This window comes from Dermacentor silvarum, unplaced genomic scaffold (assembly GCF_013339745.2).
Source record: "Dermacentor silvarum isolate Dsil-2018 unplaced genomic scaffold, BIME_Dsil_1.4 Seq363, whole genome shotgun sequence".
NCBI classification, from domain to species: domain Eukaryota; kingdom Metazoa; phylum Arthropoda; class Arachnida; order Ixodida; family Ixodidae; genus Dermacentor; species Dermacentor silvarum.
The window spans coordinates 1-15,564 of NW_023606115.1; the positions used below are offsets into that span (position 1 = coordinate 1).

The following is a 15,564-nucleotide window of genomic DNA, read 5'->3' on the forward strand; positions in this document are numbered from 1 at the left end:
CCCCTAACAATGCATTCGTGGTTTGCAAGCGGCTTTATGGTGCTTGCAGCGGAACTCCCGAGTTCAATATATCCAATGTTCAGATCACTATGAGGGAGTTATTTTACATGAGCATCTCTCAGTAAGTTTCGCATGTTCAACACAGAGAATGATTCATTTTATTCGGGATTTTTATGTTTGGGCTTGACTACATTAAAAGCAGATGACTTCGGCACTAATATTTCATCTCTACAACAGGAGTGTAAGCAGGAGCTGGATGCTTCACTCACTTGAATAGCATGAGTCATGAGGTGTGCATCGCGACGCTGGGAGGCCTTTTCAACACACAGCTGAAGGCCACCGGCCAGGGCCCGAATGGGCACAATGGCCATCAGGGCCAGGGCCAGTTTCCAGCGGAAGGCAAAGGCCAATGCCAAGCTTGCTCCAAGCATTATGAGCACTGTGAACATTACTGCCAGGCAGTAGCCTGCAAATGCACAAGGTACCAACAGTGTCACTTCCGCTAAGGCTGCAAATAAAGGATACGATGATGACCAATGTCTACACTGTGAGTACGATTACCTATAAATACACCAATGATCAGAAATTGTGCAGACAACTATCGCATAATGACAGATCTGCATACTGATGGATCTGAATTGACACGCTGGAGTTTAGTAACAAATTACTATATTCTTGCATGTGCATGCACAAAAAATTTAAGAAATTTTGGTAAAAAGTGTATGTTGGTTTAGCGTGACTTGTTTCTTCAAGTGTGGCTTCACTGTACTGCAAATTACATTGCAGTGAAGCCCCACTGCTATTCAATAGGGAGAAATGGTGACAGAGGTGATGACTGAACATACAAAACAGGGTTGCTTCCAGAGTCCTGGTTTTGAGCTAAAAATTGTGCTGAATTGTTTGTAATGCCACTAAAATGATCTTGTATTGTTTGCGCAGCTGATATACACGGATTTTTTTTTCATTTCTGAGAGTTGTGGAGGGCAGATTTCTCAACATAAAAAGCATGCAAATTTAAAAAGATGATCTTGAAGAAAACCATACAGCAAGATATGTTAAACTCTTTACTTGAATTAGCTCTCTGATTCTCTATGCACAATACTACACCAACTAGTGTTACCTAGTGATTTAGAATTTGCTTTCTTTCATAAACCAGAATGGCCAGGACGTTCAATGTACTCAATGAAATCAAAGTGAACTAACTGAAAATGCAAGTGAAACAAATACAAAATGCTTTATAGACTTCAAAAAGGAGACACAACCTATGATAGCTGTTTGATGTGTAAGTGTTCTAGAATGTTACAGCCATCACAAGAAAATGCTGCCGCATTTCCTCTTCCTAATAAACAAGACATTCCGTTCCACTCACAGTTTCAACAACAGGAATGTCACTCACTAGCCGAGAGGCCAATTTGGCAGAGGAATGGGAGTCTTCATCAAACCAGCCCATGTGTTGCCTCAGTATGTTGGCCAACACAGCGACCCGTAGGTGGAATGTCAGGTTCTCACCAGCAATGCCTAAACCCACCGTCTGCACAAAGTAAACCACAGTTCAAGTAATAACTCTTGTAACTATGATCAGTTAAGTCAAGTTTGTTGCACTATGAACACCATAAGCAAGGGAGAACAACTTGGTATTGCTCACGACTTATAAAGGTCTATTCCTCTGTACCTGCCATGGGAAGGATACCATGCAATCATGGTCCGAAAGTGCGACTAACCTAAATGAGTTCAGTTCCCATAGCTTTCCGTAAATTCAGAAAAATAATTAAACAACATTATGCAAACTAACTGCATTATGACATCCATAAGCAATTTCCCATCTGGTACTACATAATATCAGGCAAGACACAGTTCCTGTTCGTTAGAACTACACACATCTCCATCACCTGTGCCCAATGCTCGTAAGTCTAGTCTTGGTCTTGCCATCTACCCTGTCCTCAAGTTCTCTGTTATTGATCTAAACAATGGTGCAGCTATAAAGAAAGCTAAAGAGAAAAATAGTAAGGGTTCAAAATACATGCCATTATTAAACATCAGGTTCACATCAGTGATGATTAGCGTGGCTATGAATGACAGAACAAAAAAAAGAAAAAGTTATGGGATTTAATGTCCCAAAGCAACACACATGCTATGAGTGATGCCGTAGTGGGGAGCTCCGAATTATTTTGAACCACTTGGGGTTTGTTAACGTGCACCTAAATCTAAGTACTCAAGTGTGTTGGCCTACCATTGCCATCAGAATGCGGTCGCCATGGCCAAGGATTGAACCCGTGATCGTGTGCTCATTCACAGTGGCTATTGCGTTTAGTTTTAGCCAGCGCCACTCACGGCCAAGGTGGTAGGCATGGAATCCCCAGGACTAACCCTGTACACAAACACCCAACAAAGTGGCTGGTGGGAAGGCATTATGGTAGCCTGATAGATAGAGCATTGAACACGTAATGCGGAGATGAGGGTTCAGTCCCCTCCTGCAGCAAGTTACACTTTCATTTCCCTCTGCCTTATTATTTCCATATTCCGACATAGCATAACAATTAGCTTTCCCTATGCTTTCTCTGGCATCACCGTCTGTCACTTCGTATGACTGTGGCTAAGAACCACAAATGCTGACTTACCCTGAAGAAGTGCCCCAGACCACTAGCAGCTGCCAGGACCAGGAACATCATGGACCAGAACAAAGCAGCGTCTGGCATATCTTGCCCAACCAGGGTGAATGTCTACAATGCAAGAGTACAAAGTCACTAGGTGAGCACTACTCTGGCAAAGGTACTATGGTTAACAAAGCAAGCTGAGAGTGAGGCTAGGTGGAGACAGTGCAAGTACTCACATGCCATTCTCATCTAGTTTTTTTTCAAAGCTGCATATAAAATGCATTTCCCCGCCTGCTCAATTCAGAAACCTTTTATAGTGACGTCCTATTTACACTTCTAGCTTCATCTGGACTCAGTACACTGTACAATGCACAACGAATGCACAAGATTCTTATTCCTAGTTTCGGAAATACACAATGAAATCTAACAGATATCTATAGATGTACACCCTCACGTGAGCAAAAGTATAAGGACCACAGGGTCACCGAAAAAACTGAACTTCTTCATAACTAATAAGCATAAACTGGAATTAACGGGTACACTGAAAAGTTTGTACAGTGAAAGCTCGTTAATTCGCACCTCATTAATTCGAACTTTCGGGTTAATTCGAACTGATGGTCACGGTCCGGCCACAATATATAGGCGTCTATGGGTTAACCAACTCGTTAGTTCACGCGCGCATCGGCTCCTCTATCGATAATTCGAACTGCGCACCGCTGCGTGGTAGTATTTTATACTGCCGCCGCAAGCTTTCAAGGCTCAACGATAGATGGCGCGAGCGCAGCGGCGTCACTGTCGTCATTGCGCTCGCTCTTCGCATCGTGTGGTGGTTCGTGCCAGACTGTCTGCGTAGTCTCCGTGTCCTTTGTGTACCGCACATTCAGTCGCTAGGCCTCGTGTACGTCAGAGCTACGAAGTCGTTCGGTGCCGTGTCGCTACGATGTGACGCTGCTCACGGCCTTGCATATGTTGGTGCGTTCCTGGGATCAGGTCACGGCAACAACTGTTGCCAATTGCTTCCGCCACAGTGGCTTTTGTGTGACCAATGAGGGCACAGCTTGCGAGCCCGACGAGCGCGAGGCCGTGGTCATTCCTGCCGGATTGCGGGATGCGCTGGAGGACGTGACCTTCGACGACTACGTCGATGCAGATCGCTGTGCAGTGGTCTGCGGCACAATCACCGATGATGATATCATCGCGCAGGTGACTGGTGGAGAAGCGCCCATCGTTGATGTAGGTGCGGATGACGAAGAGGATGATGCACCCACGCGGCCCTCAGCTTTGGAACTAATGGAGACTATGCGTGTCGCGCGTCTATTCTTCAGCTTCGAGGAAGACGCAGAGGATGCTTTCTGCCACGTTCGCGCGTTGGAAAACAAGGCTATGGCGATCGCATTCAAAGAGAAACAGACAGTGATCACGGATTATTTTCGCAAGTAAATATTTTGAGTGATTTTCCAACAACCTGGTCTCAATTCCTGCTGTTTTTTCAATGAATTTCGTTAGTTCGAATTTCGGTTTAATTCGAACTCATTGGGCGTCCCCGCGAAATTCAAATTAACGAGCTTTTACTGTAATGCCAAGTTTCGACTGCAGTCCTCAATTTCAAGTTGCATTCATAGGCAGAGGGAAAAAATTGGCTTTATCGTGCAATCTCTGGTTCGTATACTTTTGCGCACGGTTGTACATGGTATTGCAGAGGTTTATTAAAAGCACAAAATGTGTGAAAGACGTTTTTTCTTCAAAGATCTGGCTGTACAATGTGGAATCAAAAGGCTTTGTGGATTGGAACTGGTAGAAGTACAGATAGATAAGTTGACTTACTGATTGGTCGATTGATTGATTAATTTGTAAGGTTTAATTGCCCAAAACAACACTGCTTTCATCTAGGCACTCTACTGAAAGGGCTCTGATTTATGTTTGACTGCCTGAGGGTACTTAAAATGCGCACCTAAATTTAAATACATGACCATTCTTGCCTTCTGCTCCCACTGAAATGAGGCCACAGAGGCCAGGAATCAAACCCGCAACCTCCTACTAAGCTGCAGAACACCATAGACACTGACTCACCATGGCATGTAGAACTTCAGATAGTACAAGTCTGTTCCATGGTGCACACATTTTGCAGGAGAGATTTGGCATGTTTTCATCAGCTGATAGCAGTTTCAATGGTGAATCCCAGTGGCGGAATCGGAGCAGCGGATGGCTTCCGCGATCGAGCACCTCTTTCTGGTGCAATGCCTCCACATCCATAATTGAAACACAACCTACGCTTCTGGAGCACATAGTGTGAGAGAGACAGCGGAAGTTCTCTACCGGATTCAGCATTACCCAGAGTACACTGCATGTGGTCATCTGCTTTCGCTGTTCGCTGCCAGTGTCATCAGCCTGTCTATGTTAGGTCATGCATTTTGAAGTCAGGAGTTTTCAACTTTGATATCTCACCAAGCATTGCCGAACTACGTCGTCAATGAAACAGACAAATTTGGGTCTTTTTGCACGCAGTTAAAATATCCTGTCAAGTGTGTGCTCAAAAGTGGCGGTTACAGCATCGCTGTCTGTGTCCAATTTGTCACGTGTATCAGAACTTGAGTCGGAGCTGTCACTATTGAGCATCAAAAGAAATGCAGCATGCCACGACAAGTCGTCCATGGCGCCTGTAATCACCATGAAAGCGATCACTACCACAATGCTAGTGAGCACGATGAGCAGGAAACAAAAATGCACAGGTGAACGAAATACATTATGCAGAGTTCTGGTCCACTCTGCCGATTTTCGCAGAGCAGCTTCGACTGCTCCGCTGAGTGATTGCTGCTCGAAATCTGCTCTCAATCTCCCATTCGAACACAAGACTAATTCTGCTATTGGAACACAGTTGCTCCAAAAAGAACCCAAAATGTTGCTCAGACTCTGCCATTCAATACATTATAAGTAAAAATAAAAACAGCATTTACAAAATTATAAAGATTGAAATGCCCTCTCCAATGCCTTCTTTTCATTTCCATTATACCTTACAAATACAAGAGACATGCCATTACGATAACAGATATTTTGCAAGCACACACTACTGCATATTGGCAACAGAAACGTACCAGTATTTGCGGAGAATAGACGTGCTATTTAAAACAGATATAGTGAAATCCGTGAGGATAAAGCAGTTTCATGCACCTATTATATTGCACAATGCATGGAAGTCCCACGAAGATTAACTTAAAAATCAGCACAAAAAATGAACAAATATGCAAAAATTGAATGCATTAAGTTAACTCACCTTTCTTAATAAATAAGTTGTTATGAAACTTATATGCTAACAGGAAAACCATGCTAAATAATCTAAATTTCGTTCTTGTAACATTCTGGTTGACTTTTGGGTACAGTCACCGAACGATTATTCGAACACCGATAATTCAGACATGCTTGATTATTTGGACAGCCCAGCAGCACTGCCACTAGCCCCATAGACTTAATGTATAAGGATGACCGAAATTTCGGACACTTTACAGCACGCTGTGTGGTAATTCGGACTTCAGCTGTGCAATGCTGTGCGGTAATTCGAACTTCCAGTGGTAGAACGCCCGCCTCGGCTGCGGGAGGCTGTGGGTTCGATTCCCACCACCGCCGGGCACCCACTGGTTCAAAAAAGTACCCCGGCCTGGCGTTCGGCTTCCTTCAGGGGTGATATGCCTGGGAAAGGAGCCTGCGCCCTGAATTCCCGTCGAAACCAACGTGAGCACGGAAAAAGTGATGTCTGGACAGCCCCCATGGCGGTCATTTCCCATGTGGCGCCCCAAGCACCTATTGAGGTGGGGGCACCTTCGGGTTGAGGTCAAACACCCCTTTCCAAGTGTTGAGGTCCCATAATGGCTGAGCACCAGGCCGGGAGCGCGCTTGTACCTATTTTACCGGTAGGTACCCGGCGGCAGCACTTGCCTCCCACAGCCGTGGCAGATGCTAGTCTACAAGGCCGTCTGTGGTTGGTCAAGAGGCGCCCAGAGACAACAGCTGAAATCTCTATTGGGCCCTCTTTCGAGATGTGGACCCCCACGACAGCCGAGCACCAGGCCAGAGGACATCTCTACCCATTAGAGAAACCGGTGGGTTCCCGGCGGCACCGGGATTTGAACTCGGTACCTCCCGCATATGAGGCAGATGCTCTACCGCTAGGACATCGCTGCAGTTGTGAGATCACACTGAATCAGATAATTGTACACTGAATCAGATAATTGTACAGCAACATGATAAACTCCCGATACAGCTTTCTGTTGCTCACTACGTGCTACATAAACGTGTTTTTCCGAGCGTGAAAGAAGCTCGCGAATACACGCAGAGTTGCCGCGCGACTGGTCGCTCGAGGCACTTTGCATGTATTCACGGGATTCTTTCACGCATGAAAAAACACTTTTATGTAGCACGTATTCAGCAACAGAAAGCTGTATCGGGAGTTTTTCATGTTGCTCTACAATTTCTTGATTGACACTTTGACAATTAGGACAGTACTTCGAGAGTTAGATAATTAATTACAATTAGCTCATTAAATCTCAGTAACTAAAAAATTACTGGCGGCTACTCCACTGCACTGGAAACAATACGGACTAGGTTTGCATCTTGTAACGGCATTACTTTTTTTAAATCATGCTGTGTAATAGCTGGGACACCCTGTATATGCTGTAACACTCCATTAAACAGAGTCAACAGGTGGCTTGGTGGCACTCCAGTCAAGTCAGCTGCAAGTTTCAAACCAATTCAGTACTTACCTTTTGAATAGGCTATGGCTTAGACTGCTAGCTCACAGGCATATGTTGTGACAGAAAGCACATGGTGTAATAGATGTGAAAACAGGAAGGGGCTGACACAGTGACTCGAGTGCTCACTCACTGAACCCTTAAGCACCTCTGAAAAACAGCTAGGGAACCCCTGGACAAAGAAAACATTGTGCAGCTAAAATCACTACCAAATCAGAGGCATTCACAAGACCACACTCATAGCTGCAATTAGAATCTAACACATCACTTCTGCATGTCCTCCTTGAACGTTAACTACTAGGATCACCCACATGAAATGCAAGCTGATGTGCATGAGCTGTCTACAACCCATTTCTAAGTCAAAAAAGCACTATCACCTCCAAGGCACAAGTATACACCCTTCTCACCCAAGCCCTCATCCACCTCCTCTGAGGTCCCACAGAAGATACCCCTCACTACACACACTGTGGTGACTGCTTGAACATCCATCATATCCCGTGGATATGCCACCTTCAGCCTCCTGCACAACCTTATCCCACCTCCTGATCACCACCCCCCAACCTTGGGTGGCTGACTACAGCCACCACACTTGTCATATGTAAGAGGCCGCCTGCGGCGCGAAAAAGAAGAAGAGCACGTGAAGCACAGTGTTCGGAACGGCACGAGCTCTCGAGGCGCGTGAGCCGAGGCGTGATCGGGGGATGAACGGCGCTGTCGGTAGATTATCGACGTGGCTCCGGGCCAGGAAGGTCGCATCGCCAGCTCCGCTCTGGCGAAGGGAGACTTGGGGGTCTGGTTGAGTCCGTGACGTTGGCCGTCCAAGGTGTGGCCGTCGACCACGGCAAGTTCGAGCGAGGCTCCTGGACTGGCTGCAGCCTCTCACGGCAGGACCGGGCACCCCAGAGAGGACCCCCCTTCTATGGCAGACCGGCACGTTCGATTCTCCGCGGGACGCCACGTCGGCACTCACGAAGAGGTAGCGACGCATCCCGACGCTAGGCCTATCCAGGTGGGCCTAAGCAACGCCGAACGCCGTCACTGGAGACTTACTGACGAGCTCATCACCGACGAGCCGACGAGCTCCCTACCGATAAAGAGACGACGCGCCGACGGCAAGGCAAAGGCGACTATAGCATCAACGAGAACACCTACTGCTGGAGAAAAAGGGCCGACGAGCTTCGGACTCGGACAAACGTGCAACGACGAACGCAGCAAGGTGACTCTTATTCGTAGCGTCTCAGAGATAAGACAGGGTTGCCTGACTTTGAAGAGTTAGCTGCCACGGACGCGCGTAGGCGCCAAGTAGAACTTGTTGTGTACAGTAGGCTTTAGTTTGTATCTTTATTAGTATTTCTTCTCGTAGTGTGCTTGGGTGTGCTTGATTTTTAGTTTTGGTTTTGATGTTGCGTATTAAAAAATCTGTTTGCTGTGTCGCCATCCGTCTTCCTTCTCCATCTCTTCTAACACCCGCACGCCCCCAAGATCGGTGACAAACACATCACAACACTACAGGAGCAAGAGTACCAGGCAGTGTATGCCTTATCCGGCATCATATATATGCCGACAGAGGGAGCCTGCACTGAGGCCACCTGCTCATTAATCCGATAAGCAACATATAAAGCTTGAGCTCTCTCTATCTCAGCTTCGCAAGGGTGCGCAGAAGGTGAGTTTCAGAGGCCGCATCCAGCGCACCGGTTGCATTATCCAGAAGCAGTATCAGGGGAGTCTTGACCATTGCTCAAGTGATAGCCAACCGCTGGCATTGCCCCTCGCTCAGCTGGCAGCCTTGCTCACCTATCTCTGTCTCGTAACCCTGACCAAAAAAGAAATAAACCAGATGCTTAACTTACCATTGTTAAATTATTATTGCCTGTGCAAGCAACACTGCACAAGCCAATTGGAATAGCAAATTGGCCAAGTTTGTAATGATCTAAAAATAACTGCAATAAACTGGTCAAATATACCAATTATAGGTGACACAGAATGCCTGCCAGCTTCTGAGAGTTTGATGAAAGCATTCTCAAAATATACGCACCTGAAGCGTAGTTGCAATCACACTGCATCTGTGCACACAGACCACAGATACCTCTCAACCCTTCACCACATTAAATGAGACATAGCTTCTATATGGAAGAAGATGAAAAATGAGACACACATGCTCTGCTCCTGTACACTATTGAGGCAGAATACATAACTAGGGTCCTTTCTAAATGGAAACCCGCACAAAATCCTCTATCTTAAGCTGTCAGTCATATACTACAAGCAAGGCTTGGTACTGTCAAAGAAAGTTATTGTGCCACGGAAACTAAAAGCCCATATCGCTACGTGTATTAGCCTGTATTTGATATTCCTGGCCACCAGTGTATGCACGTCCATGAGTTTTGCTTTGGTGATTGACATGCTAATGTTCTTTCTGGAGTTTTACGTGCCAAAACCAGTTCTGATTATGAAGCACGCCGTAGTGGAGGGCTCCTGATTAATTTTGACCACCTGGGTTTCTTTAACATGCACAACACAAGCCCATGGGTGCTTTCGCATTTCGCCTACATCGAAAATGCGGCCGCCTCGGCCGGGATTCGATCCCGCTACCTCGTGCTCAGCAGCACGCTTTTGCTGACTGAGCCACCCCGGTGGGTAACATGCCCATGTTAGTAATAATTGCTGTCATGCCAGGCATAGTCAAGTGCCACACGATGAATCCACCACCTATTGTCAAATGGCCAGCTGCATCTACGCAGTTCACTGTACAGCAAGATTATTAGTTGCCCACCTTATCTGCGTAGTAATAGCAATGAGTCACACAGGATTGTGAGCGTAGAACCTAGTGCCCCAAGTCAAGCTGCAAATTTTCAGCATTTTTTAGAGTCTTTGCATTTTGTACATTGTTCTTTCATGCTTTATAGCTTACTAATAAATGAGAAACAACTCACCCAACTTTCAGTTCTATGGAATCACGCACTTTTCTCGAGATAAAAGAATTCATACATGCAGAAATGAAAGCTACACTTGCCAGTTTTCGTTAATAAATACAGGAGGCAATGTAAGGAGAAGCCGACATAAGCAATGGAGTTGTCTTTTTGTGAGGAGTCAGTCATGCTTACAGATCCCGCATGCAAAAGCACATGAAAGCTACCAAGACACATAATCAGAAACAGGCACAACAAACATGCACGAAGGTTACGAAAGACAGCATTAAGCCAGAGAAAAAAAAAGCAATTATAAGCTGTTGTTTCAAGTAGAGCACAGTTTAAAGGAGAAATTGTGCCTTTTGATCACAATAAGACATTGAAACAGTACAATTGTGGCAAAAGCACCTTCATCCAAACTGCAACTGCTGCATGTGAAACTGAAGTAATCAATTGTATAAAACTAAAGTAAACACAAACAACAACTTCGCATCAAGCCATTTATTGCTATGTTTACTGCAGTTATTGATTAACACACCACTGCACAAAAACTGCACAGAACTATGCAAAATATAAGAATTTAATACTGTAAAAAGATAATTGCTAATGAATTTTAACATTTCAATATGAACCGTATGTAGAAAAAAATGTAAAAAGGAGTGAGAAGAGCACAGAAAATACAGGAATCTACTTTCAGCTACAGAAACCAGAAAGCCATAAAATAAATTAGGATGATGACCAAGCCTTCGATACGTTGGATCACAAAGTACTCCTTGAAAAATTGGCTCAAATTGGATTCCACGGAGCATTCCCATAGAGGTTTTAAAGGACTACTTCAAAAATCGACATGAGGTCATTCGAATTCAAGATATAGAGAGCAACTCAATTCACATAAAGCATAGAGTCCCACAAGGATCCGTGCTAGGCCCACTGCTTTTTAATTTGTATGCTAATGATTTGGTCTATCTGTCGTTGCACTCAAAGTTATAGCAATTTGCGGATGATACTGCTTTATTATTACCCCATGAAAATTTTATTGAAAGTGTTACTTTACTACAAGAAGATATATGCAAAATAATGACATGGTTTGAGAACAACTATATATTTGTAAACAAAGAAAAAACACAGTTATTCTACTTCCACAGCCCGTACAAAAAAGTGGAACTGACCGAACATCTATACTTGCATAGTGAGCGCTGCAATCGATGCTCCTGCCAAAGTATGCACTATGCTACCAAAATAAAGTACCTTGGCATTATTTTCGATGAATCCTTCTCATTTGTCCATCACATACAATATGTAGCTAAAAGACTCCAAACAGTACGCGCAGTTATTTACAAAATCAGGTCAGTATGTGATCTTCGCTTAAGAAAACTCACCTATAAGGCTCTGGGTGAAACTGTATTAAGATATGGCATTACGATATATGGACTGGCCTCGCCATATAGGCAAAACATGTTAAATAAAGTAATACAGAAAATAACGCATAACATAACATTCGGAACAAACAGCAGCACTGTGGGCCACAGCGAGCTGATGGCAGAACATGGAATATTTGATATTCAACGACTTTTTCTTTTGGTAGTTACAAAGCATTATTTTGATGAAACATTTAAAACAAAAAACTTAAAAACTCGGGATTTGCGCAAGATTGAGACATTCGTTTGGGCTATAGCGTTCACGAACTATGGTAAAAGAACGAGGGCATTTTATGTATCGAGCTACTTTAACGAAATACCAGAAGTCACCAACCTATCGTCACTCAGGAAAATATAAAATTTCATACACCACACAGTTCTGGCAAACAACTGGGAATAATAAGAGAAAACGATGTGATGGGAGTTTTTTTCCAATGATATTTCGCTAACTATTGTATAAAACGGACTAGGATATTGTGTTCTTTGTGTTTATTTTTCGTGTGTTTTTGTTTCAAAACATTTCACTACTACATATGATGGAATGGAGGGTCGTCTGTACACACAATATTTTTTAGCTGAAATATGTAATTGCCTACGTTATTGCTTGTGCAGGATAAACAATTGGAAATTAGGTGAGCGATGAAGGATAACGGAAAAGGAGGAATGGGGAAAAGTGAAAGAAAACAGGTACTATGCCTTGCTGAGAGAAACTATACAGTGATTCGCATAAAAGCATCAATGCTTTCGCGGACTTCAGGTTTTTGGTACATAAAGAAAATGTGTATCTATATGCATAATTTTTTTATCTTCCTGCTGTACCTATTTTTTCCCATTGTTTCCGTTGTTTCAAGCACAAAACTGTGTCATTGAGGCCAAAGCACTGCCCTGTCCCGCTCAAAAGCATCATTGCTTTGGCGGGCTGAGGAAATACTCAGATTGTATATATTGTGTTCTAAAAATTATGAATGAATGAATGAATCATGAAGAATACAGCTCAGGTATAATGGCTCGGCCTGTGCTTACCTTAGGAACAATAACGATGAACTTGTGCATGCCAACTAGCTTGGCCATCTCCACAACTTCAGTCCTTGTGGTTTCCCCCTGGCCAAATTGGGTGCTCTCAGCAATGAAGTAGTTGAACAAAGTTGTCCTCTTGCTCACAAGGCTAACTTCGGAACGCAGCCACCGTACACTCAAAGACCTAAAGTTCACGCCATCCAGAGTAATCTAAAGAAAAGTGCAGAGAAAACATTGATTACAGGCCCTACTATTAGCTGCAGCAGGTTCTGAGCATTATAGTCAGCAAACAAATCCAACAAGTCAGAGCCACAGAGCTTCTTCACTTAACATAGTACACTGACAGCTTTACAAAAACAAATTATGCAGCAATATCTGCACCTTGGTAGAAACCTTTAAGGTTACACTTTTCTGGCTCCCAGAAACTGTCACTGCCTTCTTCATGAGGACTTCAAGGCAGCAGTCATTTAACAATGCAAGTCTACGACAAGCTATTTTGACTTGATAGTAGCTTCAAACATGATGAGCAGATATCTAGTGTTAGGCAAATGAAAGGAGCAATCTGGATACATTTTTTTCCACGGCCATTTCTACAAACGTGGCAAGTTCTTTAAAGGAAAAGAACCTTATTGTATCATACACCTATTCCTTTGTTTGCAATTCTTTAACACCCTTGTGACTCAAGAACAAACTTTCTGCAACCCTTGATACTGTCGGCAGGAAAAAGTGTTTGGTGCAGGCTAGTTGATCAATAACTGAGCAAGAAATATATAAACGAAGACTGAATACTTCTGCCCAAAATCTTTGACACAGCCAAACTTTCCAATATTGCAGGCAAATACGAGGATCTTGTCGGCAGCTTTCCATGATAATTAAAAAAAGCGGTGCTATAATGTCTCATTCACAGTCGTACTGACTTTCTTTCAGCACTATCCCAGTTCCACAGCTTGACACTCCCTCCCATTCAGTTAGTATCACACTGGCACTAAAGCTCAGTCAAGTGAAGACGACTAACCCTTGCCAACAGAACCCACCTCGCCATAACAGGGGTCATAGAAGCGCACAACCAGGTTGAGTAGTGTGCTCTTCCCCGAGCCACTTGTACTACAGATGGCCACAACTTGACCTTTGCCGGCTTACAGGCTGACGTCTCGCAACACCTGGCTAGTGCAGCACCAGGGAAGCAAAGAGTAAAAGAAAGAAAATGAACATTCAACTGATGTATACACACACAAACACAAAAAAAAAGAAACTGCAGCATCAATTCCACAAGGCAATTGTGAGCGCTGTGGTTTCCGTAAAGGCCACTTGTATACAAATAGCAAAAGGTAATAAAGGAAGAAAATCAGTTCTCCTCGAACAACATATGCTGACGACTTGGGAGGTGCATAATCAGGATGTCATTTGCAACAAACTTCTTAATTTTTTTACTACTCTCTCACACCTTAACGAATAAGAACACCTCTTCAGCAGCAGCTGAAGACACAATTCTTTTTATCAGCTTCTAGCCCATGCGCAATCTGGGACACGCACAAGGGGGTCATTTGTGTAATAACTAGGGGTAGACGTATAGTTGAAGCTTCAAATATGAATACAAATACGAATAGTTAATGTGTAGTATTCAATGCGTATTCAAAAATAAGCTATTTCGTATATTCGAATATTCAAAACTAACGAAATTCTAATTCAGAGCCTTGATTATGAATATGAATACGAACAGTTAGTGTGTAGTATTCCATTCGTATTTGAAAAAAAACTATTTGGTACATTCGAATATTCAAACCTAACCAAATATTTCACAACAAACGACTAGAAGTCAAGTTACTGTTTTCTGTCTGCTAAACAAAGTATATCACTAATTCTCAGAAGTGTGACGACAAAATTTTCGAACGAATGCCAAAATAAAATGGGTAAAACAAGTTTTGTTTTCAGTTTCGTGACTGAAGCCTACATGACAACCTGTATTTCTTGCTTGTGATCAGTCATTTAGTGTATATGGCAGTGTGGCTGTGTTGCAGATTTATTTTTTCCGCAATGACCAGTGATGTTTTTCTTGCAACAGACCCCTTTACATGCATCTATGGCAAATCCGTCCTTCAGCTGCTCATTATTTTTCTGCCTACCAGCAACATTTATTCATTCTTTGGCAGCCATATATTTAGTGTTTTCGGAAAGCTAGTCATACAACTGCCACTTTTATTGGAGAGCTTGTTTGAAACCAGGCTCTAAAGTCGTTGAGTCTACTCATGCAGTTTTTGTAATGGCAATTGGTAATTTTCTTGTTTCAAACTATTCATTTGACTCAGTTACCCGTCTTTTTTTGCACTAGTTAGTAATGGCGTGGTACCTAATCATACCCAAGTAAAAATTCCTGCTGTAAATATATGCATCTGTGTTTGACTATTCCACATTCGATTTGATATTCAATGCCTTACTATTTCTGTTAAAAAATTGAACTTTGGCCACCTCCAGTAATAACCAGTGCTGAGGAAGACATGTTAGACTAGCGCCAAAACATGTTTCAAAGTGCATGTTATGCAGTGCATTAAGGCACACAAAACATGTCGGGACGCATCCTCGCAGAGGCATGCCAAGAACCAATTTTCATTACTTCTGCATGATGCAAATAACTACAATATGGCGGTGTGCAAATGTATACTGACAATACTTTTCTTGCTACTTTAACGTTCCTCACATGTCTATTTGTGCTCAGAAGAACACGCAATTCATTGTGTCAGTACCTCATGAATGTCAGAGAGAATTTTTGTTTTCAAGGCATCAACACAACGAATCTTTATATCACTAGAACTTATCTTTTAAAATATTCTTTCCACACACAGTAACAGACTGGAACAACTTACCTGCGACAAATTTAAGTAGCCCTGAT

General features: G+C 43.4%; 1 protein-coding gene across 1 annotated transcript; it reads right to left on the reverse strand.

Moving 5' to 3' along the window:
• Positions 1 to 270: 270 nt before the first annotated feature.
• LOC125939715 (multidrug resistance protein pgp-1-like) lies at positions 271 to 14,372 on the reverse strand. The gene is made up of 5 exons (XM_049659649.1): positions 13,712 to 14,372; positions 12,684 to 12,887; positions 2,619 to 2,720; positions 1,397 to 1,531; positions 271 to 466 (listed from the first exon to the last, which is right to left on the reverse strand). Exons 2-5 carry the CDS (start codon positions 12,729 to 12,731, stop codon positions 449 to 451), a joined length of 303 nt encoding a protein of 100 aa, XP_049515606.1. The 5' UTR covers positions 12,732 to 12,887; positions 13,712 to 14,372; the 3' UTR covers positions 271 to 448.
• Between the last annotated feature and the right edge of the window lie 1,192 nt (positions 14,373 to 15,564).

Bases quoted from the DNA above. Each gene is read 5' to 3' on its own strand.
- LOC125939715 (XM_049659649.1), bottom strand. From the start codon at position 12,731: ATGGCCAAGCTAGTTGGCATGCACAAGTTCATCGTTATTGTTCCTAAG. The intron at 2,721-12,683 runs GTAAGCACAGGC...CTTGCATTGTAG, and splicing joins TCATCGTTATTGTTCCTAAG to ACATTCACCCTGGTTGGGCA. The intron at 1,532-2,618 runs GTAAGTCAGCAT...TACTTTGTGCAG, and splicing joins GTCTGGGGCACTTCTTCAGG to ACGGTGGGTTTAGGCATTGC.